Source organism: Haemorhous mexicanus, chromosome 2 (genome assembly GCF_027477595.1).
Source record: "Haemorhous mexicanus isolate bHaeMex1 chromosome 2, bHaeMex1.pri, whole genome shotgun sequence".
NCBI lineage: Eukaryota > Metazoa > Chordata > Aves > Passeriformes > Fringillidae > Haemorhous > Haemorhous mexicanus.
The window spans coordinates 61,152,031-61,177,396 of NC_082342.1; the positions used below are offsets into that span (position 1 = coordinate 61,152,031).

The 25,366-nt window shown below is 38.2% G+C and overlaps 1 protein-coding gene across 2 annotated transcripts; it reads right to left on the reverse strand.

Moving 5' to 3' along the window:
• Window positions 1–1,109: 1,109 nt before the first annotated feature.
• DNAJC15 (DnaJ heat shock protein family (Hsp40) member C15) lies at window positions 1,110–23,394 on the reverse strand. Of its 2 annotated transcripts, XM_059839073.1 has the most exons (7): window positions 23,241–23,394; window positions 16,779–16,830; window positions 15,295–15,368; window positions 8,530–8,606; window positions 6,595–6,665; window positions 4,372–4,445; window positions 1,110–3,544 (listed from the first exon to the last, which is right to left on the reverse strand). In XM_059839073.1, exons 1-6 carry the CDS (start codon window positions 23,340–23,342, stop codon window positions 4,405–4,407), a joined length of 417 nt encoding a protein of 138 aa, XP_059695056.1. In that variant the 5' UTR covers window positions 23,343–23,394; the 3' UTR covers window positions 1,110–3,544; window positions 4,372–4,404. The 2 variants fall into 2 exon arrangements, with proteins under 2 accessions (XP_059695056.1, XP_059695055.1); XM_059839072.1 differs by lacking the exon at window positions 4,372–4,445.
• Between the last annotated feature and the right edge of the window lie 1,972 nt (window positions 23,395–25,366).

Genomic DNA, 25,366 nt, shown 5'->3' on the forward strand with positions numbered 1-25,366 from the left:
CCAAATCTATTGGTTTAAGGATGAGAAAAGTGTTGAACTGAGCAACGACCTTGAAAGAGGAAAGTAATTTTACACCTATACAGAAGCAAAAATCCAAGCATACAGGACAGAAAATTTTTACCTTTAAAACTACCTAGAAAATCAGGCAAAGGCTTTGTGAACTGTGTCTACATTTTTTCCCAGTCCTATCCCAAGCCAGGAAAAGTTTTGCAAGTGGTATTCATGCAAAGGCAGATAATCTTTCTGCCTAGATTCCACTGGGTGTTTTTGTAGACCTATCCCTTACTCTGGTATGAACAGCAAAGAATGAAATATTAGGTAAAACTTCCACCGACAAAGAGCAAAAACCAGGCAGATGAGCAAGTCCCGCTTCACTAAATAAACTGGGAATCACCCACAGCAATGCCATATAAATGCACTCAGTCCTGCCTGACTTCTGAAGCTGTAGAGGATATCTGGAACTGGTTATCATCCAAGTAGAAAAACACCTGGGAATTCCCAAGCTAAGAAGTTACAGATGAACATTTTCTGAACATTAAAGCAACACATGAAAAATGAGTCTGCTTTTACTACAGATGGACAGAAATTGCACCAGAATAAATCAACCTCTATGCACTTTCCTTACACAAAAACACTTACCCATTTGACAAGTAAAGAAAATAGTCTCAAGAGGCTGAATATTTTTAAGATTAAATTACCAGGCTATGTTTTTAAAAATAGTAGCATCCTGTTCTTCCTAGCTCAGCTAAGCATCAATCCAGGTGCTGCTTTGCAAGGCAGTATCCAAAGACATTCCTCAGCCTGCCACGTTGACTATCAACAACAACAAATTGCGCAGCACTTCCATGATTTGCTTTTCCCTGTCCTATATTCATTCTTCTAAACATCACTTAGTAGGTAAAGCAAGCTGCTGTGCAGGTAAACAGACAAGAAAAAATATGCTATTGTATGTGTGATGCTTTCACAACTGCTCCTCATTAGCTTCATTCATTTTACAGCATTTTCCAGAGATAGGACGAGCCAGTTAATCTGCTGAATTTTTTAATTTGTTAATTTATCAAATTTGTTAAGCAGTCAGTATCTGTTCTGAAAAAAAAATGGAAAAAGCAGAACCAGAACTCAGTTTTATTTCTTTTTGTTAAGGACAATCTCTCTCATAACTAAAAGGCAGAAAAAAGTGTTTCATCCAAAATAATCAGATATAAATAATTATATCAGGAAGGAAATTATCAACAACAGAATCTCACAGAATAAAACAGACCCTCTACTTCTTACAAAGACATGGGAAGTTCATTCTTAAGAACAGAGCAAGAAGCCATCTTTAATGCATCTGTTTTAACTGATACTTTAGAACAGCTCTCTGCAACACATTTTATTCAGGAAAAATAAGGTAGCTATATGAAAACAGCAGCCAGTCAGTTCAAAATCATTAAGCAGAATGTTTTTACCACCTACCATTCACATCAATTTTGATTTTGCACAATGACTCATATCACTCACAGATTCCACTTCAGAAAATTAGTAACAACACCATTTCACTTGTCTCCTCCCAATATGAGAACTGTCATGGTTCCATTTTTTGCCAATACAGACTGATACACCAGTGAAAAGAATGACTAAACCTAAATGTGCATTAATTGATAGCTACTCCTTTAACAGGAACCAATTAAAGCTACAGCATAGGAATAAACTATTTTCATTCAAGATTCTTGTATCAGAGCACTAGTTATATGATGCAACTGTAGTATTTGTATAGCGTATGCTATTCCCAGGCAGGTTTCTCCTGGCAGTCCTTTTTGCTTTATGAAGTGAAATTGTGCCACATCTTGCCACTATAATTGCAACAAAGTCTCTAAAGTACTTAGAATTATTCTTTTCTTTTAGGGTTGATTTAACATGTTTCATCTCCCTTTAATGAAAGTAAGGGAATTGTGACCAAAGTGTGAGGAACCTGATAAAAAAAAAAATCGTACTTTTTCTTCCTTTCAAGGAAAAATCCACATAATCTGAACATCCACCACTGGATGAACTACAAATGCATGTCCTGGTGAATGAATAATTAAAGCATGAAACCTCATATTAACTGCTCTTAGCCACATACCTCTGGCTAAATAACCTAGAAAATGGAGTATCTAAATTTTCTATTTGTAGCACTTCAGTCAGCTGTTTGTTGTACCTTTAATGATAGAGTCTGAATGGACACTAGAGGTTTTTCAGTCTTGCACTGAATGCACTAGACTATCTGTGCTTAGGAGATTTAACTCAACTGCAGGCAACTTGGTGGTAGGTATCTGCAGCAGCCAAGTACCCCAAGTAATACCTACCCTGAACTGTCAATTAAAACTTGCTCTCTCTGAAGTCTGAGATCCATGGCTTCAGGATTCCCCAAAGCCAGCACAAGATTGCTAGGACTCTATATAAGGAGGGAGGTATGTATGTTCTGGGATATGAAGCAGAAATGCAGAAATGTAAGCATTACTGAAGAACTAACCCAGGAAGTGCTCCTGGAGCCATGTGCAAAGAAGGTATTCCTGTTTGTTACCTGCTGCTATCAGTCCTACATTGGGCTCACATGACTCGGCTAACCTAGACAAGCAGTAGCCAGGAAAAACCACCTAAACCATGCTACATGGACCTATCTCCTTCAATCCCATTGCCATGAAAACCCTTGCAGAAAACTCCATGTTTACCCCAACTGCTAGAGATTAAACATACTCTGACTTGAAGTAACACCATGTCTAAATAATTACTTGACAATTTCAGAGATCCTTTAATATGTAAAAGAAGTAACCAAACCCAAGAATCCTCCTTCATAGCTCCAAGCCCCAAAACCACACCTAGTGGAAGCTGCTGTCTGTAGTCCCATCAGTCATTTTGTCCTGAGCGGCAGCTCTCAAACTGCACCCATGAACAAACCCCACTACTTCACAAATGAACAGACTCAAGCGTAAGGTGGTGCTGAAAACTTGCCAAATGGAGTCTGTCATATTTCCTGTGACTCAATGCACTGTCACAGATTTTATGGTGACCCTAAAGATAGGGTTGTTTCTTTACTAGTGAAGAAACAACCCTATATTAAAGACTGTTTTTAAATTTTTATTTTAAAAGATCCAAAATATAACAAAAGAAACAAAAAAGTACTTCTGAAAAAAACACCGTTAAAAGAACTTTTTTCAAGCTTATAAGGGATTATAATTCAGTAAGAATACACTAAAATTGGGACAGAATCATAGAACATCTTGAGTTGGAAGGAATCTGTACAGATCATCATTCTAACTCCCTGCTCCTTGCAGGGGCATAACTGTACATTACATAACTGTAAAAGATTTCAGTTTCCTTTTAAATAACCTTAACATTTTAATTATGACAATAAATATGAACAATCAGTGTTAAGAAACTGTGCAGAACAAGCAGACAAGAAAGTTATTGCACAATATATCTGCTGAATCTCCTATGACCCAAGGCTTCGGGTTTCAGTTTTTGGCGCTGGATTCCAACAAGTCTTTTGCTTCATTAATTTTTGTTGCTAAGTAAGGTGATCCACCTGAGAAGAGAAAGGGGAAAGGAATACTGTTTACACATTAGTATTAAGTACCAAACTACGTCACTTGCAGCATCTCTTTATTACTCATTTTTATTAGCTCTTTCCTACACAGATCCTTTTGGTACAAATGACATTGATAAGAAGTAAACTAATGGATAAAGAAACATGAGAAATGTAATCAAAACTGAAATCACTGTAGAATAACACAGAACAACTTGTCTCAGAGAGAAGACTGAAATCACTTTACATCCTCTGATTTAAATCTGCAGTGGGATGCTACTGCAAATGTATGCAAGGTCAGCTGTCCTAAACATTCATTCAAACCTAACAGCAATTACTTCCACTCATACTAAAAACAGAGAGGTAAAATTTTAAAATAACTTTGACAAAGAATTATTGCGCAAGCATCTCCTGGTGTGAGATGCGAAGAGTTACCAGCCAAAAACCATCACATTAAAGCTATTTAAACATGGTACACCTTCTAACTCCTAGTGCTGACCACTGCCATTGCTTTATGCTCCATCTAACCATCTGATTACAGTTCAGCAGGCTTTTTGTGTCTGGGCTTTTTTCAGTCTCCCCGAGTGCCAGCCATCTGCCCACAGTCACCAAAAACAACACTGCAAGGTCTATATCAGTAACTTACCACTTACTATAATACACCTATATTTTAATGTGAAAATGTGACTCCAGCAGTACTGTGCACTGCATAGCCTTTTCCAAGGCATTTGTTAAACCTTATTTTTTTCATTCACCATTTCCTTCATTCTATTCATCAGAAAAAACAATGATAGAAGAAACATGTAGAGCTAGTTGTAGACACATACAAATAAAAAGGTGAGGCTTGCTTAAAGACTTCTTTAGGTCATTGCTGCAGGAATCCAAATCAGTGTAATTTCAACTGGGAAAAAAAAAAATGAAGTTTTTCCATGGTTTGGTTTTGTTGAGTGTCTTAGTTCTAATAAGGAAGCCACACTGGAGGAAAGTGAGGGAGGGCAAGGGATGAGTGATGAACTGACTGTTGAAAACAAAGAATTTTTTTTTATTTTCTTAAATCAAGTAGCTTTGTAGCAAGGAATAGGATTACTACATTGACTACTGCTTCTTTCACAGAGTAGATAAGAAGATCAAACAAACAGTAAAGACTAAAACCTGCAATAAACAATGTATTCCAAGTAATTTTTAAATGTGCATTGATTTTCTACATGTCTATAATACAGCATCTTAAAGTAAATTCAAATCTGTTGGAAGTGTTTTCACTACATTTACATCCTTAAGTGCCATATTAATTTTGTAGCCCTCCAATGAGAGGAAATTCAATCTCATGATTGCCTAAGTGTTTGTTTATAATTAAGGCAAGTCCAAAAAGTTTCTCTCTTTTTTTTTCTGTGAGGAATGTTCTTTCATAAAATTTGTAACTGATAACTTAGCATACAATGTATATAAAAACACTTTAATACTGAACTGTAAAGATTAACAAGCAACCATTTCAGTAGTACTCTCTGGGGATGTTTTTATGCAGATTTCTATACATTTCTTATTTATTTCTAATATTTCTCTCTCCAACAGTTTGGATCTCAGAACACATGTAACTTAAAATCTTCAATTACTGCTCTTTTTTCTATCATCTCCAGGTGGTAAAATATTATTTCAAAATTACATTATACCATTGAATATTATTTTTAAATGAACATCTGTGCTACCCACAGCCAGAATTGATCTATACACAAGCAAACAAGCCTCTCTGTGATGCCACATGTTCAAGATTACTCCAGGCCCTCACTGTGCAGCTGAAGATATTAAGGTTTTTTTCTACAGCCATGCCAGAAGAGCTTCAGGGGCATCAAGAAGTACAAATCCCTACAACTGGTGCTCCCACTGAGAAAACACTTGGTGTCTCACTAGCACGCTCACTACATCCATCCAAACCTACACTGTGCCCAGCTGCAGGGACATTAAAACTCTCAGAGTGCAGCATTAAAATCTTTGTTAGGGTCATTAGGATCTTCCTAACAAGAAGCATCTCTTCACATACACTCAATATCCACACAGAGATTCACAATTCTCTTTGGCTTACGTGTCCACATACTGCTACAACAAATGTAGAAGTTCATTATTAATAAAACTTGACCTAATAGAGACTCTGGTGGTTAAGAGACTTTTGACCACTGTAATATATTAGAAATGATAAAGAGAATTTCTTTTCTAGGTCTGTGCAACTTATACATTACAAAAAGAATAAAAAATAAAAGTTTGAAATCAAACAAGCAGGACAGCTTTTAAACTAAACTGAGGGATGAAGAGAAAAAAGCATCAACTAACCACTTCCCATGGCCAGTGGACACATTGTTTCATTTTCTTAAAATGGGGTGCTGGTAGGGAGCCTATAATTCTGTCAAAAAGATATAAAAACCCTCTGATTTCCCCTTTTGACTTCTGAAATACAGTGCAACTCTTCACCATCTGTTATTTTAAAGCAGAGACAGCAATGAACATATGGGCTTTCTTTCTCAACCAGCTGTAGTGTAGTTAAAGTTATAATAATAGCCTTTCTCTAAGATAAATTTACATTAAAAACCCGGCCAGTAAAGCAACAGTGCCCAGCTTTACATTCTTTCCAAGTGAATTCCATAAAGTCTGAAATTCATCAATGATGTACATAGTAACTGCAAAACATTTCCCCACAGAAAATTACTTTCATCCATGCAACTGGTCCATCACAGTTCAAAACAGGAATTTTAATTTAATGTAAAATTTTTATAGCTTATTTTTCCCTATTTTTCAAGAAGTTTTTGCCAAGTGTGGAAAACTGGTCCCCGAGCTAATAGTCTTAACTGAAGCAGCACAAGTACAGAAAACAACTTCAAATAAAAATGACTAAAACTGGTTCATAAAGCTCAGTTTATCTGAGAGGACACACAGAAGCTCAAGTCAATAAACAACAAACATTTGCACTTCATGTGGTTATTTACACAGTCAGAAAACTTAAAAGGATTTCGTTTAAGCCTCTTCCTTTCCAGCTCTAGTTAAGAAAAGTAATAATTATTTACCTTTATCAGGATGATTCAAAATCATGATTTTCCTATGCGCTGTTCTGATTTTGTCCTTGCCAGCAGATGGACTGCAAAATCAAATTGAAGTGCTTACAAGAAATGCCAGAGCACTCAGGCTAAAAATTAACAGTTTATACTGGCTTCAAAAATAATTGAAACTTGAGATTTTCACCATCTTGTGGACAAAACATAAAACTGCACCTCTGAGGAAGCAACAACAACAAAGGCATGTAAGGCAAAGAGAATGACATTTTTCAAAAGCCTGTGTATGTGACATATACAAGTATCTTTCAGGTTTTTGTAGAAAGTAATACATCCACTCATTTAAAATAAAAAATTTGAGGGGAGGGAACAGGATAGCCCCAGCAGTTCTAGGGTATATCTGGTTGGTTATTCTAGCATTAAATGCAGAAAACACAATTTTTCCTCCAAGAAAATAAATATCTTTATGACCAGTGACAAAACAACAAATATTTAATATTATCACATTTTGTTCTACTGTAAATATTTTTATAGCAGCTATAAATATTTTTTCTTTCTGCTGGGGCCTGAAAATAATGCCTGTATGTGTTATTTTTGCAAAGCTGCTCAGCCTGTTACATTCAGGGACATGTTGATTTACAGGTGCTACCTACATAATATTGTTTACTTCAATGACATACATAAAATATGTATTTGGCCTAAATTAAATACAAAATATGTACCTTACCAGACAAATAATCACTTATGGATGCAGTATGCCAACACAGTAAAACTCTTGTATGCAAAAGGACAGTTTGAATGCTTCAGTTTTCTATAATTTGTTAGTATGCAGAAATGAATCAGTGTTTTCCACTTCAGGTGACTTCTTAATCAGTGATGATTCAATTAATTAATCTTTTTGTAGATACAGCTTGAATGCAAGGTATCAGCCCAACTAAATTCACGAGGTAAACAACTTCTCTAATTATTATTCTGTCACAGTGAAATTAGGGTATGTTGCAAAAATAGTTCACAGAACTGCATAAGAAAAGAATACTCCAGTTGAACAGAAAGTGACATAGAACGTAAGAAACAAACAGAGGGTGAAGGGTCTTGGATTATATAGATACAAAATCAAAATGATTTATCACATAACCATAAATAACAATCATCTATATTTTGATTTGTAAAGCTGTTTTTAATACTAAAAAGGAAAGCTGTTATACCACATTTAGAACCTCAGATGGTTCTAAACCATAACTGGGGAAAAGTGGCAATTGCATATTACAGAAGATCATGCAAGTCTGCTCAAAGAAGCAGTTGTGAAATGAGGGGTTTACTTCAAATTTCCTTAGTTTATGAGATATTGTTTATCCCACAATGGGCTCTAAAGATTCTTTATCACTAGGAGAAAAATACATAATGTCAAAATCATATTTTCCTTGACTCTCATTGTGACTCACACCAACATCATGCTGCTTTCTAACATCACCCAGTGGCCAAGAAGTCTATCAATGTGGTGGGAACAACTGATATGCTGGAGGGCAGGACTGACATTCAGAGGCACCTCCAGAGGCTGCAGGAAGGGACTGAAAGGAACCCTTCACAAAATTCCACAAGGATGGGTGTAGAGCTTGGTACTTGGGATGAAGTCTCCTTTGCAATGCTAGAGGCTGAGAAATGCCTGAGTGGGGAATGGCTCTGCTGAAAGGGACCCAGGGCACAGAAAGAACAATTCTCCACTGCAGTATGTTACCATGCCTTCAATCCAAACAAAAGTCACATTTTTTTCTGAGCATGTTATTGCTTGCTTTTTTGTCTAAGCAAAGTACTAGAATAATTTATAAGGCATTAGAAGTCTTTTACAAAAAAAAGTTATGGTTTCGGCAAGATTATTCCACATTCTTGCAACATGCATCTGCTTCATTCAAGACTTGCTGAAGTAAAAACATATTGATGCAACACACCTACCTTACACCTAAAATAAGACTTGCTTCTCGCCTACTCATTTTCTGTTCAAATCCTCCCTTATAGTATGATGAAAGACTCTAAGAAGAAGAAAGGGGAAAAAAGCAATAATTAGTTCATGTAAAAGGTGCCAGGAACTAAACTGTAGTTATATGACCTCATTCAGAGCATTACATTCATCTATAATTTATTTTGAAGGCATGGAATGACTGGAAACCAGGTAATATGAACGGACCTCTCCTGAGTGATAACACATACAAAAACAACTTAAAAAAGCCTGCCTATGTTTTCACAATCTTCTACTGGTAATAAGAGATATTAATAGCTACAACCATTGAAATCCTGCCTCCAGGAAAAAAGTCCAGAATCAAAGTACATACCAGCATACAATGCTACAGTGCATTTGTTGGGGAGGGCATGGGAAGGAAAGTAGGATAATTGTTGAGAACAACACTGCTACCATCACAATGACAAATGCCAAAAGTGACAATATTTTGGCATCCATGGATATTAGGGACAATCACTCCAGATACTTGTACGAAGCAAGCTGGTAAAAAACCCCAACTGATATAAGAACAGATTTGATGTGAAGGAATGTTACTGCAAAAAAGTGTATAATGAGGTCTTTGAAGGAATCCTGAGAAAGAAACAAGAAAAAAAAAAAAGAAAAAAAGAAACAAGAAAAATAAATAGAAAGAAACAAGGGAAAAAAAAAGAAGGCTTAGCATAAAGCTACAACCTCTGTTTTAGGAAACCACTGAGCTGCAGAACACTGGAAAATAGTGAAGTATATGGGGAAATCCTAAGCCTTTACATCCTTCCTTCAAAATCAATGACTGAAAACTACTATAAACAGGATCTGGGGTTAATTTTTTTAAACTCACTGTTGTTTGAAACTTTATACACTGTTTTAAGAAGGGAAGAAAAAACAGTGGAAAAAGAACATTAAAAAGAAGATGGAGATGAGAGCAAATCATTACAGCTACTATCATAGAGAATGGGTTGAAAGCATATTTGTCAACCATAAATCTATTTTAAATTATGAACAAAACCTGTGGAACCATCATTGATGGTTAGCAGTGATCACAATGTGAATGTTTCTGTAAGTCCCAGAGGTAGCAGATGTAGCTCCAAGCCTTGGCGAACTGGCACACAGAAATCACTCAACAAGACGAAAGTCTTTTTCTCAATGCAAAACCTATCAACTGGGGGGAAAAAAGCTTCTTTTGTTGCTATCAAAGGAGAGTCTGGCCTAAAGGCTGAGATATTTTTAAGTATTCCCTTTACCCCCAAGTAAAATGTGCCTGGCCCTTGAAAAAACACTCTTCTCACTAAATAAAGCCATTCATATTCAGTGAGAATGCTGCCTTATGTCTACACAAGCTCTCTTATATAATTTCAAAACCATTATATAGCATTTAAAGGACTCTGTCTATGATATCTAAGAAAAGCCTTTAAGCTTAGGAGAGATATTCACCCAAAAGCATGGCTCAGAAATACTTCACCTATTGCTACCATAAAGTCACATGCAACTACAGAAGACATTTTTTTCAGTGTGCTGTTATCGTCCAAAATGAATTTTATCTTCCTTCTTCCCACCCCAAACCATGAACAAAGTAACCACTACTGTAACACTACAGGTATCACAGCTGAAGGAACTGGGGACATACCATGCCAACAATGAGAATCTGTGGAGAAGCCACTTCTGTAACTATAGGGTAACACAAACCAGGTCTGCAACAGTGCACAGGGACATGACAGGTTAGAGGGTGCAACACTTAGGGAACACACAGCGCTTCTCTGGTCCTCTGAAGGGAAATGATGTCAATAACTTAATGGCCAACAGGTAACACCCTTGAAGAGCAGAACTGCACAGAAATTTGCAACAACACTAACAATTACTACAAGCAAAAGAGAAAAACATACTTTAATGGTCTCTGAATTATTTTCCAGAAACATTTGCTCCCAAAGCAGTCTAGGTGCAGATGGTTTCCTAAATTCTTCTCTGACCTTCAACTCTTGACATACAACTCTAATGCAGGAGAACACTAGCTTGCTATTAATGTAGAGAAGAGCAACATTTGAATTTAACACAGCTTGTCTCTGTTCCTGGTAGATTTCATCTAAAACACAATTTAAAACAAGAGACTAGGGAGGGATGGCTGCAAGCTTACATTCAGAAATATTTTTTCATGTTTTTAAAGCCTACTTCTTTGACACTGTTCTAACCTTAGGAAGCCTCGGTTCACCTCCAAAAGAAATGAAAAAAGAAATTCTGTACCCTGTGTTCTTTCACACACAAACAGTTTGTTGAATTGATCTCAATGAAAAAAAACTTTTTTTCATAAGTGAAGGATGTAGAAACAATAATCAATTCTTAAATTAAGATCTGCACCCTAAGCAGAATTTAAAGCAAAAGGAAATTACACATAAAAGCATTTTTCCTGTTGGTTAGAAAAAAAGAGGAAAAAACACTAAGACTTCATTTTAGGCAACACGTAGGCAAATTTCTAGTTCCCTAATGAAAGCACTTTCGCATGCTACTCAAACTAAAACATTTTTTTCCTAGTTGTAAATTCTAAGTAATGGCTGGAAAGATATTTTTCTGTTATGAGAACTCCTTGATGAGCAGGCAGCTCTAGACACTTGATTATTTATTAGCTCCAGCAATTGCAAAGAAAATTTTGTACTGGAAAAATCATTGAAATTAGCTCTTCATTCCTTTGTACTTTTTGGGGGAAGTGGAGGAGGTATCATTTAATTTACTTAATTTCCTTGCATATTATTACTGCTTAGCAATTTATGTAACTCCTCCTTTCTGAACAAATGCTATTAATAGGTTTGGGGCATAAGGAGGGACAGAAAATGGCTGCACTTGCTTTGCAAACATCTATTCAGTCTTGCAAATCTTCACAAAAGCAACCAGATAAGAAAATCCAATGCACAGGGACCATGACATCTCCAAGATACTCTTTCTTTTGTAGCACAGGGAAAGCATAATCACTGTTTCCATGCCAGTTAAGAGAGTGAAAACACCAAAACTGAGACCATACATTACATTACATGGAGTAGTGAATTTTTCTGAAAACTGTATGCTCCTGTTCCAGGACCAACAGAGTCCTCGACCAAAAAGGGAACAAACACCAGAGGGGAAAAAACCAAACACAAAAAACAAACTACAGCTACAAACTATAAGAAGCTGGGATATAATACACAATTCTGCTAATATCAACTTTAACTTCCTTAACTTCAGTTGGAAAAGAAATCTTATTAAATGGACTGCATTGTTCTCTAGAAACTTTATTTTCAATCAAGGACAAGAGATATAGTTGCTACCCTTACCTCTCAATTCACAACTCCATGAGTCTGAGCAGAATTAGATCAACTAAAAGAAATACAGCGAGAAAACCTAATGATGTGCTACAGAAGACATAATTTTCTTATAGAACACGGAGTTTCATGATTGTGGGATTTGAGTATCTTGATAGTTCATTTTGCCTAGAATTTCTGTGTTTGTCTTCAATATCTTCTGTCTGTCTGTCTTTCAATCCTCAGTATCATTGATTCCACAAAGAAAGCTAATGAATGCTATTGAAATACTTGCTTCTTTATCTCATACTTTAAGGAAATATTAATAGTATAACTAATGGCATTAACCCTGAGGAAGAAAAGCCAAATGACTACTTAGAGCTATGCACCTTCTACTGGCAACACTCTTCTCACTCCACACAGAAACAAAACAGTGTCACTGACACCACTGACAAAACTACAGTCACACTAAACAACCACTTCTGTGGGAGCATGCATTATGACTTGCCACAGAGTGGTAATGACAATGTCTCCTCTAGTGTCTTTCTCCACTGAAAGAAAGATGGTAGAAAACTTCAAGACTAAATTACAGAAGCATTTACAAATACATATTCTTAAATACGAAGTGACTGCCTTAAATGAGATGTAGAAATTCAGAATAAAGCTTTTACTTGCTTCTGCTTACTATTTCTGACTAAAAGATGAGTGCAGTTGTTGACTATACATACTTATTTACGTAAGTAAATAGGAAGTGTAAAATCCTCAAGATACAGCAAGCAGCATTTTAAATTATCACTTTGTAATTTCTCAGCTCAACCTTTCCCAAATCATTTATTAGTGAGCAGACAGAAAGAATAAACTGCATCTCTATTATATGGTGCGATTGGGAGGGACCAAAACATCAATTCTGATTTCTACTGCAAACACAATGGGGGACACTTTGTAAATGGGGGAGGAAGAGTGGCAGCTTACAGAGGGAGGCAGCTAGCTTTTCGACAGTCAACTCGTCAGACTCTCAAGGAAAAGAAGGGCATGAGAGACAAGGTTTCATTCTAGAAAGCTAGAATAAGCACTGAAAATTATAGCGACCAAGTTAGGTGCCTTCACCATAGAAACCCAGCAAAATAACACTGAGCCCACACACTGAAGGTCATGAAATTTTGTTTTTCAGTAAGCACAGGTAGAAGTACCAACTTCTTGGTAACCTTTGTCAGTACAGTGTAAAGGGCAATAGGCTGTCAAGAAGCGTGATGAAACTGCTAACTCACAAATTATACTCAGCAGGTTCATATTAGACAAAGTCATGTGAAACTACTAAAATAAGCAGTTTCGAGAATAAGCACTTATATAGGACCTTTGCATTTAATCTTTTCGCTATTGTTTCAAAGAAAATAATCCATTGTTAAGGAGAGAAGAAAAAAAAAATTAAAATATAAGCTGAAAAAGTAGTATCTGTAGAATAGTAAAAGTCAAATAATCTTGGCCAAGAATTATACAAGGATCTTCAATTTGGACCATGGCTGCAGAAGAAAAATATTATCACTATCCTCTCACAAATATAAAGCCAGAAAATACACATAGTAAATGGCAAACAGGAAGAGATTTTTTACTGTCTCCAGTAGATCTCATCTTACACTGAAAACTTGTACTTTCAAGCTCAGAAATAGAACAGCAGAAGAGATACCCTACTGGGAATCAACACACAATTCTGGGCAGAAAGGCAGGATGTGAAAGAAGACAGAGGATACTGCTCCAGGAACTAGGAACTCTAAGAATGCAGAAGCTCATGGTTTGCTCTTTATGGTTTTTCATGAATTCTGCAGGACTCAAAGTCACTGAGGTAAAAATGAGATAGGTCTGTAATGAGCTTGGCTCAGTCAGTATTGAGGGGTGCAGTTTCCTAGGAACAGACACCTCTCCATGCAGTAGCACATCACATTTCAATGTGTTAAAAAGAGTCACTGCATGCTTTCTTATGTGAGTGTATCTGAATTTAGATTCTCCAGCCTGTGTCTACAAATGGATAGAAAAAGAATGGCTGGAGTAAATCAGCTAGGGAGGGAGGGAGGGAGGGAGGGAGGGAGGGAGGGAGGGTGAAGACTGAAGCACTCCATACTCTGAAGCCACATGTACTGCCAGCTACATCTAGCAAGTCTGCAAGTCAGCCTGTATCTGTATCATGTGAAAGCAATTTAATTCACAGTACCTAAAGTCCCCTCTGTTGTTTTGGCAGGCAATATGGGAATATCTCAAAATTTTTTTTGGAATAGGAAAAAAAAAATGACATCGGTCTCACAACAGCAATGCAATAAGAGCAACAGAGAGCAAAAAAAGTTTTCCAGGAGCACAGTTTCTGGCTGAAGCACATGGCAAGCGAACACAAATGGCAACCAGCCCCAAGAGGACAGTTGAATCTCCTCCCCAAGAAGCTTGCCTTGATCAAGCTTGCACCTTCAGCACACGGGAACACAAAGTACAGATGGCAAATTAATTTGGACCACAGTGTCTGTCTAGACAGGCTCTGTGCTGCAACTGGCCTAACATTAGTAGGTACAATGCTAATACCATATTTTTTAAAAACCTACTTGACTATATTCTTCAGGAAATAATAATCTGCAACAACTACTCCCTGAATGTGCTCACCCATCAGCATCATGAAGGGAATAGTACACAGGGGTAATTGGGTAAGTGTACACAGACTATGAACTCTGAAGGAACATACTGCTACAAGCAGACATCTAGCTCACTGGGAATTACTTCAATCAAACAGGAATGGAACACATGTATTTATTTACCAGAGGAAAACAGCCACTGAAGTAGTAAGTAAATGCTCTCAAATATTCCCTACATATGCATCCCACACAACACTCTACTTCTTGATTTTTTACCTAATTATTGTATTTTTTAACCAGTAGGAAAAATCAAAGAACAAAAACCTGGTTGTAAGTTCACATTAGCTGAGGAAGAAGAAAAAGACAAATCATATGTTAACTAGCACACAAGCTCTCCCATCTCCTTGGCAACCCATCCTAGAAGTTCATCTATTTGTCTTCTTGATTTTTAACACTGTATCTAAAAGACTAAATTCTTTCACTTTTAGCTGCTGGAAATGAAATTGCGTGTCATCACTTTGCAATATTTAGGAATTAGTGACTTTCTCACTGTGTACGTGAACAATTTATCTTTACACTTACTAGTAAAGGGTTCCAAAACAATGAACATCAGTATAAAAAACTGCAACAGTTTATCAAACTCATAAACATCTTTTGATACAGCTTCATCCATAGGGATTTAAAATATAGAAGACAACATGCCAGAACTTACACAGCAGGGAGCAGCCCTACCCTGGGAAAAAAATAATCTACCTGTCACTTTACTGTATTTAACATAAAATGTCTCCCTTCTGAATACTTGAAATACAAAATCATAAATTTAGCATAAAGTAGTATCTAAACTTACAGAAGTTGAAATCCTCCTTGCAGCTTCTGTAATTGCCTGCTCCAACGGTTTCCAAACATGGAAAGCATAACGACCTAAAAAAGATGGAGGTTAAATGAAATATTCACTAACATGCAAAAAAACACCCCATAAAGAAGCTCCAATTTATGTTCATCAGTTTACAGTGGAAAGAATTTTGTTTTTAAAAAACCCCAAACTATGGGGAGAGGGAAAAGAATTTTAGTACACTGCATCTAAAAACCTAGTCATGGACTGCGAAGACCCATTGTGTTCACTCACTATATAAATAGATTTAAATACATTTCAATATGATAAATGAAGATAACTGCCTTGTGAACTTTAAAAAAAAGGGCAGTTTGAAACATTGGCTTTGGGTATACATTATTTATTAAATACTCTTCAAAGGTTATGTCTTCAAAAAAAGAAATCCATGTACTACACGTTTCTTGCTGTGATGCTGTATGCTTAATTACACACCTTGTAAATACTGCATTTTTAATTTCGTTAGAAAAAGACGATCTTCTGGGATTCAGAGCCATTCAACTCCCCACTAGCACTGAGTGTCTATAGCGAGGAGAGACTATAGAGGAATTCCTGTAAGGCTGTGTTCCCAGAAGAACAAAGCAGCTTTGCCAACACCAGAATCAAGATTCATGCCATGTTACTGGAGGATTTTCCATGTAAATCCTCTCTCCCCAGTTATTTTTTTAACTATTCTTTAGCAATGTAACTTAATCTTACACACAATAGAAAAACTATTTACAAAAAGTGGCTCTGCTTCATTCAAATAGCATCTTGCATTTATTCTTACAACACATACCCTGTCTGTAAGTTTTAGTGATCTAAGCTTGTGCCTATGGTAACACAGAAGTCAAAACCACATTAGACTCTATTGAAATGCTGTGATGTACCATTACCTCACTCTCTTCTTAATGCTCTCTGTTAACCATTATTTAATGTTAAACTCATGCCCTGTCTTCAAACTAGAAGAATATTTTTAAGAATAACAAACAGTCCAGATGCAAAGAGTTCAAGTAATAAAAAATGTAGTATGGAAACAGTTACTATGATAAATCACTAGTCACTAAAACCTTTTATTTTCCTCTATTTCAATTTGTTGAGCATCACCTTCACATCACAGCATCTTCTTGCACTCTTCTGTACTAAAGGGCCTCTACACTGCAATATGTCATTAAGTAAATAAACTTTTCACCTTTCATGTTGCAGACAAAAAGCAGTGGAGCATTTTAGCTGCTGTCCATGACATTACATTGTCCAGCTTTCTCCACCGTTTTCAAAAAGTATTTTGGAATTTATTACTTTGAAGGTGGACACAATTCTTATGACTTCTATAGGTGGACACAATTTTCCATAGTACTCTCGAGCAACCTTTCCACTTTCCACTATTTATATTCACAAAAACTTCATTAACCCTTCCGCAAACTGCAGCTCACAAAGTGAGTTCTGCTGGCAATTTACCTTACCTGCAAATGCAACAGTTGCAACGCCAAGTCCGAGTGCTATCATAGTCCGGGCCTAAAGCAGAAAAACAGGAATCAGAATAACATGTGAATTCTAATTTGATATATACATACTTTATACTTTGACAAAGAGCACTTCTGATGTCTGATGTGGACATTTCATTTATAAGCTATGAAAGCAATGAAAGTAAGTTCTGCATTCCAGAAGCTGTTAAATTTTATAGTTCAGTCCCATTAACACCCACCATTGTATCAGGTTTAACTTGAACTACCCACTAGCAAATCAGTGAACACACACTGAAATCAGCTCATAGTATGCACTGATAAAAACACAAGACACATAACTATACAGGATTATTTGAAATTACTTGTGCAGTCTAGTTCTACATAACAAAGTATCAGTTTACGACAAAAACATGAAGAACTAACTCATAACTCTCATATCAGGTGTATGCATTCTACTACACTTTAGTGCTTTAAAAAGTCAGGCACTTCAAGAAGGGTAAGAAGTATTCCTGCGTTGATCAAGAAGCTGAAGAAAGATATGAAGTAAACCTTGAAGAAAGGACTGCCTTTTCACATGTTTGCAGAAATCAGGAAAGGTAACAAGCTCTCCACTTCTGAAAAGCCTCCATGCAATCTTTGAAACAAAGGAAATAGTCATCTGTGGTATTACCTGTCTTATCATACAACAGTTCAATAATGCCTTGAATTTCCCCCCAGGAAACCTGAGAAATCAGATTAGGTTTATCTTGAATTCAAAACATAATGACAGTGAAAATGCTTTTATCACCAGTCTCCTATATATGACTTACTTCCACAATTATCCCATAACTGGTTTATACCTTTTATACAAGCAATTCTGACAGAAGGACTTAAAGCTCCAACTTCAAAGTGAATGCCCTAGTAACTGGATCTGGAACCCAGAAGCCTTTACCACTAAGATTTCCAGGGCTAAAATAGTTTGTTTTCAATTGTACCCAACCTCATTTCTAGACTGTGGGAGCAGGGGAAGAGTTCAGAAAAACTGTTTTCAAAGCCTTCCTACAGCTGGCTTAGTAGGACCTAGATCATGGGTTGGCAACTTGCCCAGAAAAGGGCAGCTGCATAAGACGCCCTCATGCCCAGTGGCTCCTACAGTTTCGGCTCTGAAGGCGAGGGGCTGTGACTGCTGCCTGTAGCACTGAGCTCAGGGCAGAAGAAGTCCCAGCCTCCTCTGAGGTCACCGGTAGATGCAGCTATATTCCTCTGGATCTGGCATCTGGATGCTGCAGATTTTAACTAAACACCTACCTCCCACCTACCTGAGGGGGAATTCTTGCCTTAGATATTTGCCTGTATATTACATTTTAGTAATTTAACTCTTCCATTTCAGTGTAGTCTTCAGTCTCAATATTAGCATTCACTTTTGAATGTAAAAATAATGTAGTAGCTTTATGTCTGTTGTTCCGTTCAGTTCCACAAAATTTCCTCTCATCTTTTCCCCATGAAAATGTTCAAGCATGTTATCTTAAATAGTAAATTCTGTAAAATTGTAAAGCATACAGTTCATCTTCTCACTAAACTAAAACTCTTTTCACTTCTTCTCAGAAATCAGTTTTCCCAGGCTCTCAATATTCAAACATTCAAAAAAAAATTCCTCCACTTAGACACAAACCACAAACAGCCACCTTTCTGGAAATATCCTAACCCTATAGGAATTCTATATTATTCTGTCTTGTGGTTTGTGACCATGGATTAATATTCAAGAGTTTCCTGGACTTACTCAGACTGACAGCAAGAATCTTTTACTAAGTGGTTACAGGCAATTAAGAGCTCAATAATGTGTGAAACATATCATGCTGGAAAAAAAAATAATTATTAGCCTTTGATTGTCCAAATTAAGTTATACTTGCTTTGTCACCAAAAAGGTGATTTAAGTCAGCAGTTTACAAGACTTGCAGGTTCCAACAAAGCATTAGCAGCAGACACCTCATCACAGGCAAGACCAAGCACAGAGACCAGACTAATAACACCAGGATTCTGTCAGGTCAGTGCAGAAGTAGCTGAAATGTTTTTGCACAGTAGTCTGGGAGAACAATGGGAGACCCTGAGGGCTTTTGACACAGTCGGCCATGTCCGCTGGAATGCATGAATCCAACCTCAGTGGAAAGCACCAGCAGTCAGTGGAAAGCTACTGCTGCCCAAAGCACAGCAGGTAAAAACTATGGCAGCAGCCCTTGAATAGGAGCACGATGCAAGATCAAGGGGAAAATAAAGACAAACTGGTACAAAGCTCAAGCCAGAGAGGAACGAAAGACTGTCCACACATTTAAGTGAGGTACAGACAACAGAAAATCTGAAAAATACTGGTTTATGGTAACTCACGTTATTTGCATTCTGAGCACGTTAGAGAAGAGTCACTTGCCACATATTAGTAAAGAAGTGATAACTTGACACACCAAAGCATCTTGAATGTTATGGTGTGAGTGTATCCTAACTATACACATGTGATAAAGACGGAATTTGGATCAGTGTGAGATTGCAAGTTGGGTCTTTTTCTTGACACAGACTATCATAATAGCAGTGGCAATTCCAAGTATTAACCAGTAAATTCTTCAAGTCCAACTTGACTCAGTTTCCTTTTCCAAGCTCTCTCAACTCAGTTGAATATTTAAAAGAATAAGTCAAGGTTAGCCTGGTGCTTTGAAATGTAAAGTCCAAAGCTTTAATTAAATGCACTCCTTTCACGTCAATATTAAATGAAAGCAACTCACTCTCTCTGTGGAAGGCAGCAGTTCATTTACAGCATGCTAATACAGCTACCACCACGACCATTTTTGTCTCCTATTGCTTGAAATTGCATTGCATAAGGGATAAATAAATAAATACATACACACTGACTTTCAATTATGACAGAATTGATCTCCCCCCCCCCCCCCCAAAAATGCTGTTAAGAAACTTCCAAGATGGGGATTTTAAATGAAATCATTATGTTACAATCCAAGAGGGAAAAATAAAGAAATAAAATATTAAAAACTAACATCTGTCCCTTTCTTTATTTAATGAATCAGCTCCCAAAGGTTAGTCATCAACCCCATACTATTCTGCTGATCTCAGTATTTTAATTTTACTATGTAATTCAGTCTTCAATAGCAAACCCTGCTAAAGGAAACTAATGAAAAAGTTATGCTAAATCTGTAAAACCTGAATTCTCTTAATCCTTTCCAGAAATTAGTATAAGAAAACACAAGCATTAGAAAGGCAACTGCCAAGACCTGATTTACCGAAGCACTTGGCAAACAAAAGACCATAAAGCATATTAATTAATGCACAGTATGTTAGAAAACCGAGAATTCCTGCCTATTCCTTTAATATTTAATTCTCCAGTAGCCTTAATTTTTTAGCAGAAGAAACGGGAGGATGAGATATTATTTTTGCAAATCCCCAATCCATGGTGCCCTTTTAACTTACACATACTCAAAAAATAAAATTACATATGGAGTTCTTAGCATTAGAGCTTCTTCTTCTTCTGTGTAGTAGAAAAAAGTTAAATTTATAAACAAAAGGAAAATTTCAAGTGCATCATTTTAAAGCTTCAGCACAACACTCCAACATCTGACAATGGGCTGCAAATGCTAGTGCTTTCCAAATGTTAAAACCCATCTGCCTGCATATGATTTGGATTTTATAGTGGTTCTTCTACTACAACTACTGGAACACCCTTCTCAGTCAAATGAAAAATATTTTGCTCTCCTCACTACTAAGTTTCACACACACAGCAGGAGTCCTACAGTCTTTTGCCTCAGAAACCTACAGTGAGCAGAACAGAATAAAAAGCACAGAGAAAATAATAATTTGTTTTCATGGATTGAATGGCATTTTGCAATTAATTCACGCTTAATCGTGGACCAGCAAAATAGGAAGTAGGTACCTACATTCAAATACACACAAGTATAAATTGCTTAACTAAAAATGTTTAAGGTTTGGTTTGGTTGTTGTGGGGTTTTTTTAGTTCTGTACGCTGCTAAGAAGTAGGACACAAAAGTATATTAACTAAGTGTACAAAAATATTTCTGAAAATAGATATTCCCTTAAATAAAAATTCTTGACTGGAAATATAATTGATTGTTTGGCAGTCAGAACAGGGCTTCTATTCCTCAGAAGAGTAGCTACAGTTTATTGGAATACTGCTCTAGAGCAAACCACCTTACTAACACTATATGGAGGCAGAACCATTGTGAAGTGGGATTATATTATAAACTCTATGCAACTGATTTGATTTCATCATCTAGTGTTTCCCCTCTAGTCTTAACCTTCCTATGAAATTTAATTTGTTTTCCTACAGTGAATTAAAAGTAATTTCAGCTGGATACTGTTCTCCATACGGACACAATTCTCACGTCATTTTGTGTCCTTTAATTTCCAGCAACCTTTTTGGTTTGTATATAAAGCTACAACTACAGTTCTGGATGGTTTTTCACGGGAAATTGAACCAGAGCAAGATTCACTAATAGAACAATTACCATAAGGTATTTAAATCAATCTTCTTGAGTATGCACTAATTAGCAAAGGCTCCTGTGGGTGATCTTTGAGAACAGACTCCTCACGCTTCCGCTGCTGCTCTTCCATTGCTCCAAATGCTTTTGTAAAACAACTATGAGAGTAAATGTGACCATGATCAGGTGACTTTTAGCTAATACCCTGGACTAAGGAATAAATTCCAATAGAAAACTGTAGACATCCAGATTTCAGTCCTCTTCAGGCCCACCTCAGTCTCCAGACCTCAGTAAGAATGTGACAATACTCACAACAACAAAGCAAGCCATGATAACTCCAAATGCAAATTTTTTCCCAGATGGGTAAGAAGGCCCAAAAAATCAACAGAATTCTAGGAATTCCCTGCCAGCATTCCACAAGGAGAATGGCCATGACAATAATGAGTTTCAAAGCCAGCTTCCTAAGATTACACACTTGCTGTTAAATACACAGGAAGACTCTTCTGTGGGGAAAAAAAAAAGTCCTAGACTGTAGTAACAATGAATAAATAACTTAGAGAACTGTGATTTTTAAACTGTATTTTAAAAAAGTAGAAATATTGTAGAGACAACTTCACACACACAATTAGGTTAGGCAAGTAAGACTTTTAAGCCATTTAAAAAATGTGAAAACTTCACCATCTGGGGCTTTAAAGCCGCGTGTTTTTCCCAATTCTCTTTTCCAATGGGAACTGGCTGTTCCCTGAACTAGTTGAAGTGACAGGAATGAAGAAGAGGGATAAAATCCCAGCATCCTTTCCTCTAGAGCATGATACAGCACAGGAAACTTTGGAGACACTGCCTCCACCCAGCCTTTCCCACTGCACAAAGTACCAGATGAGAATTACTTTTCTGAAGCAGAGCTCTACAAAACCTTCAACACTCAAACCTGTCTGTGGTAATAACACTTGCACAGCGGGTGAAAACACATCAGGTATCACCTTTTCACGGCAGGGAACAAAATTTTTGGCCTCGTTTGTGAGTGCTGGGACTGAAGCGTTCCCACGTACCCTGCTGTGGAATCCCAGCAGATAAGGGACTAATGTGTATGTTCCAAACACACACTGACTGAGGAGCCAACCACGGACGCTACGTGGTGACAGACAAGAACTGCTGGGAAGAAGCAAGGATCATTGGCATTAACACACCATGGGAAAGAACAAGATGTGGCTGGAGAAGGGGCCTTGCAGAGGCAGGGCAGCGCTTTTCCCTGCTCAAGCTCCTGGAAGTAAACACAGTACAGGGCAGGGATGAGGCCAAGCACTGGGCACGGACTGTGGGGGGGAACAAAACCACCAAAGACACCCCAAGCCCTCCAGCCTGTTTCCAGAATTGCACAGAAAGAGAGAAACCTGTCTTCTTGGTAGGGAAAAAAATATCCATAGAAAAGTATCCCCAGGTCCCCCCCAGAGAATTTCATCAGCTGTACTGAAGCTGGAACCAGGACTGGTGATCTCCTTCACTCTCTCACTTTCCCTCTCTTTCTTTTTCTCTTTCTAGTCTTCTTTAATTCACATCTTCTTTTCTCTCTTGCCTTCCGCCCTACCCTTGTACCCAAAACCCGCTGCCGTGTGCTTACACAGTAGGCCAGAGCCAACATTTCCACACCGACCGTGTAACGCACTACTAAAACTTTCCGATTGAGGACCCTCTGCCTTCCGCCGTCCCCTGGGACCACGAGCACCCACGAACCCCGGCTGTGCCCTCCCCTCAGGGGTGGGACACCACGGCCGCTGCCCACGCTGCAGCTGCACCCGCGGCACTGGCCAAGGACCCGCTGCCCCCAGCCCCCTGCCCGGCCCGAGGGGAGCGCAGAACACCTGTCCCCGCAGCCCCGGCCCCCGCCCCGCTCACACACGTCACCCTTCACACGTGTGAAGGCCCGGGGTACGGACGGGGCAGTAGCGGCCTCACGGCCCCGGGGGTGGGGGTCCCGCCATGCGCTCACCAGCCCCCGGTCCAGCTCGGCTTGACCCTTGCCGGCGCCCGTAGGGGTCCGGGCGTACTCGGCGTAGCGCAAGCCCTCGGCGGAGGCCGCAGGGCCCTCCATGATGGCGCGAGGAGGAGCGAACACTACGGGCCGGCCGGAGGGACAAACAGCGCGTCAGGACGGAGCGCGAAGAGCCTCCTCCCGCGCGGCTAAGGCAGGCGCGCCGCAACCCGGGAGAAGCGGGAAACGGAGCGATAAGGAATAATCAGCGCATTAACAAATGGGATCAGGAGGGGGAAAAACATTCAAGGAAATTATTTCAAGGAAATTATTCGTGCCCATCTTCAGAATACAGGATTTTAGAAAGAGGGGGCGGGGGGGATATATGTAAAGGAAAGTATAAAGCGTAATTAATCTGGGAAAAAAACCCGCTAAAATGCGTTTTAAAATTTACATGCTTACTTGCACCTCACTTGATGTCTGTTTATGTTTCACTGTGTTTATACTTTGATTCCCTGCAAATGCTGCCACTTTGGATCGTAGCTCACCCTTCTGGAAGTGCTTCTCATCTGACGCCTATCTGTGCAGAAGTTGTCCAGTGCCTTTCGTCCCACACCACAATCAGTAAAATGCCCAGCCCCGTGTCCGTACAGCAATGAAGCCACTCTTCCCTTGTGCTGCTTTTCCTTCCCTCCTGCCTGGTAGTGCTGGCGATGGAATGGGATCATCTCCGTGTTGCTAAGCGGTGTGACTGGACAAAAAGAATTATTCTCCTTACCTCCTATTTCAAACGACGATTGCTCTTCTGAGCATCTCTTAAGTATCTTTTTAAAGTACCGCAGAGGAGAGCTGACCACATACAGCATTTCATTAACCTTAGAAAGACATATAAATTTAACTTTCTGCTGAACAGAAGTCATTGGAAGTTGCATGATGATCCGTTTGTCAAGAAATGCATTCATTTTCACTTCTTCCTTGGACATATAACATACAATCATGCATGATTAATTCTTTAAACCTTCAGTGGAATTGGATTTCTTAGAAACTTTAAAATTATCTTAGAATCAATAAAAATGTCCCCAACTAATCTTTTTTTTATTCATTTATTTGCATAGAACGGATGCAGAATAGCATGTCACTTACTACTTTCTTGATTAGCAAACTCATCTTAAAAAACAATAAATTGAAAGTTTTAGAATTTAGGGTCTCTTCCTAAGTTTTCCAAGCTGATCTCTGAGACCCCTTGACAGGGCAGATTCTGTTCTCATTTATCCAAAGCTATTTTTCCCAAATACTACTGTCTCCTGGTCACAGCAGCCAAATTCTTCCTCCTTTGTAAGTATCAAATCCAGAAAAGCATCTGCCCCTGTCAGGTGCTTGATCACCTTTGTATGGAAATTATAATCTATGAACTCAAGAAATATTTGATGTCATTGTAAGGGTCCAAGCAAAATTGGACTCTTAAAGACACTAGGTTATAATGTGGTCCATACAAATACATCCAGGCACACTCTGAGATGGAGAACAGTGCTCAAAACATCTTTTTCATATCACCAGCCACACCACTGCTACTGTTTTCTGGACAGAGAGCCGCAGGAAGCGTATTGATTACACGGAGCAAACCAGATAATCAACACGAGGAAAATGTATCTTCTGCCAGGAGTGAAACAGTGCAGTTTGTGTTCCTTGGAAGCCAGGAGGGAGGAATGAAAGCAGCTGGGTCTGGTTATGGTTCTCTCCCGAAGCTCCTCTCAGCGTGGCACAGCTGTGTGCTACTTTATGCACAGGATGGTGCTGGTAGAGACAATCTGTCCATTACTATTTAATTCAATCCTAAACACTGGTGTGTTCCAGCATATTGTCACTATTAATGTGTAGCAATGTTGTCCAGATTTGTTATGCCATTGAAGTTAATTGTCTGCATACTTTTCCCATAAATTATTTCCCTAACCGGTCTGTGCTGCAGTATTCCATGTTGCAGTTAGGATCCATGCTGGAAAGAGTCTCTGTCAGGAATGAAGGAGAATCTAGAAATGGTTAAACCAGGTTAAATCTTGTGAAATTGATAACAAGGATCCTGTGTGTGTTTGGGAGTTTTACCATTGAGAATTTCCAAAGAACCTGTAAATGTAGCACCCGATCAG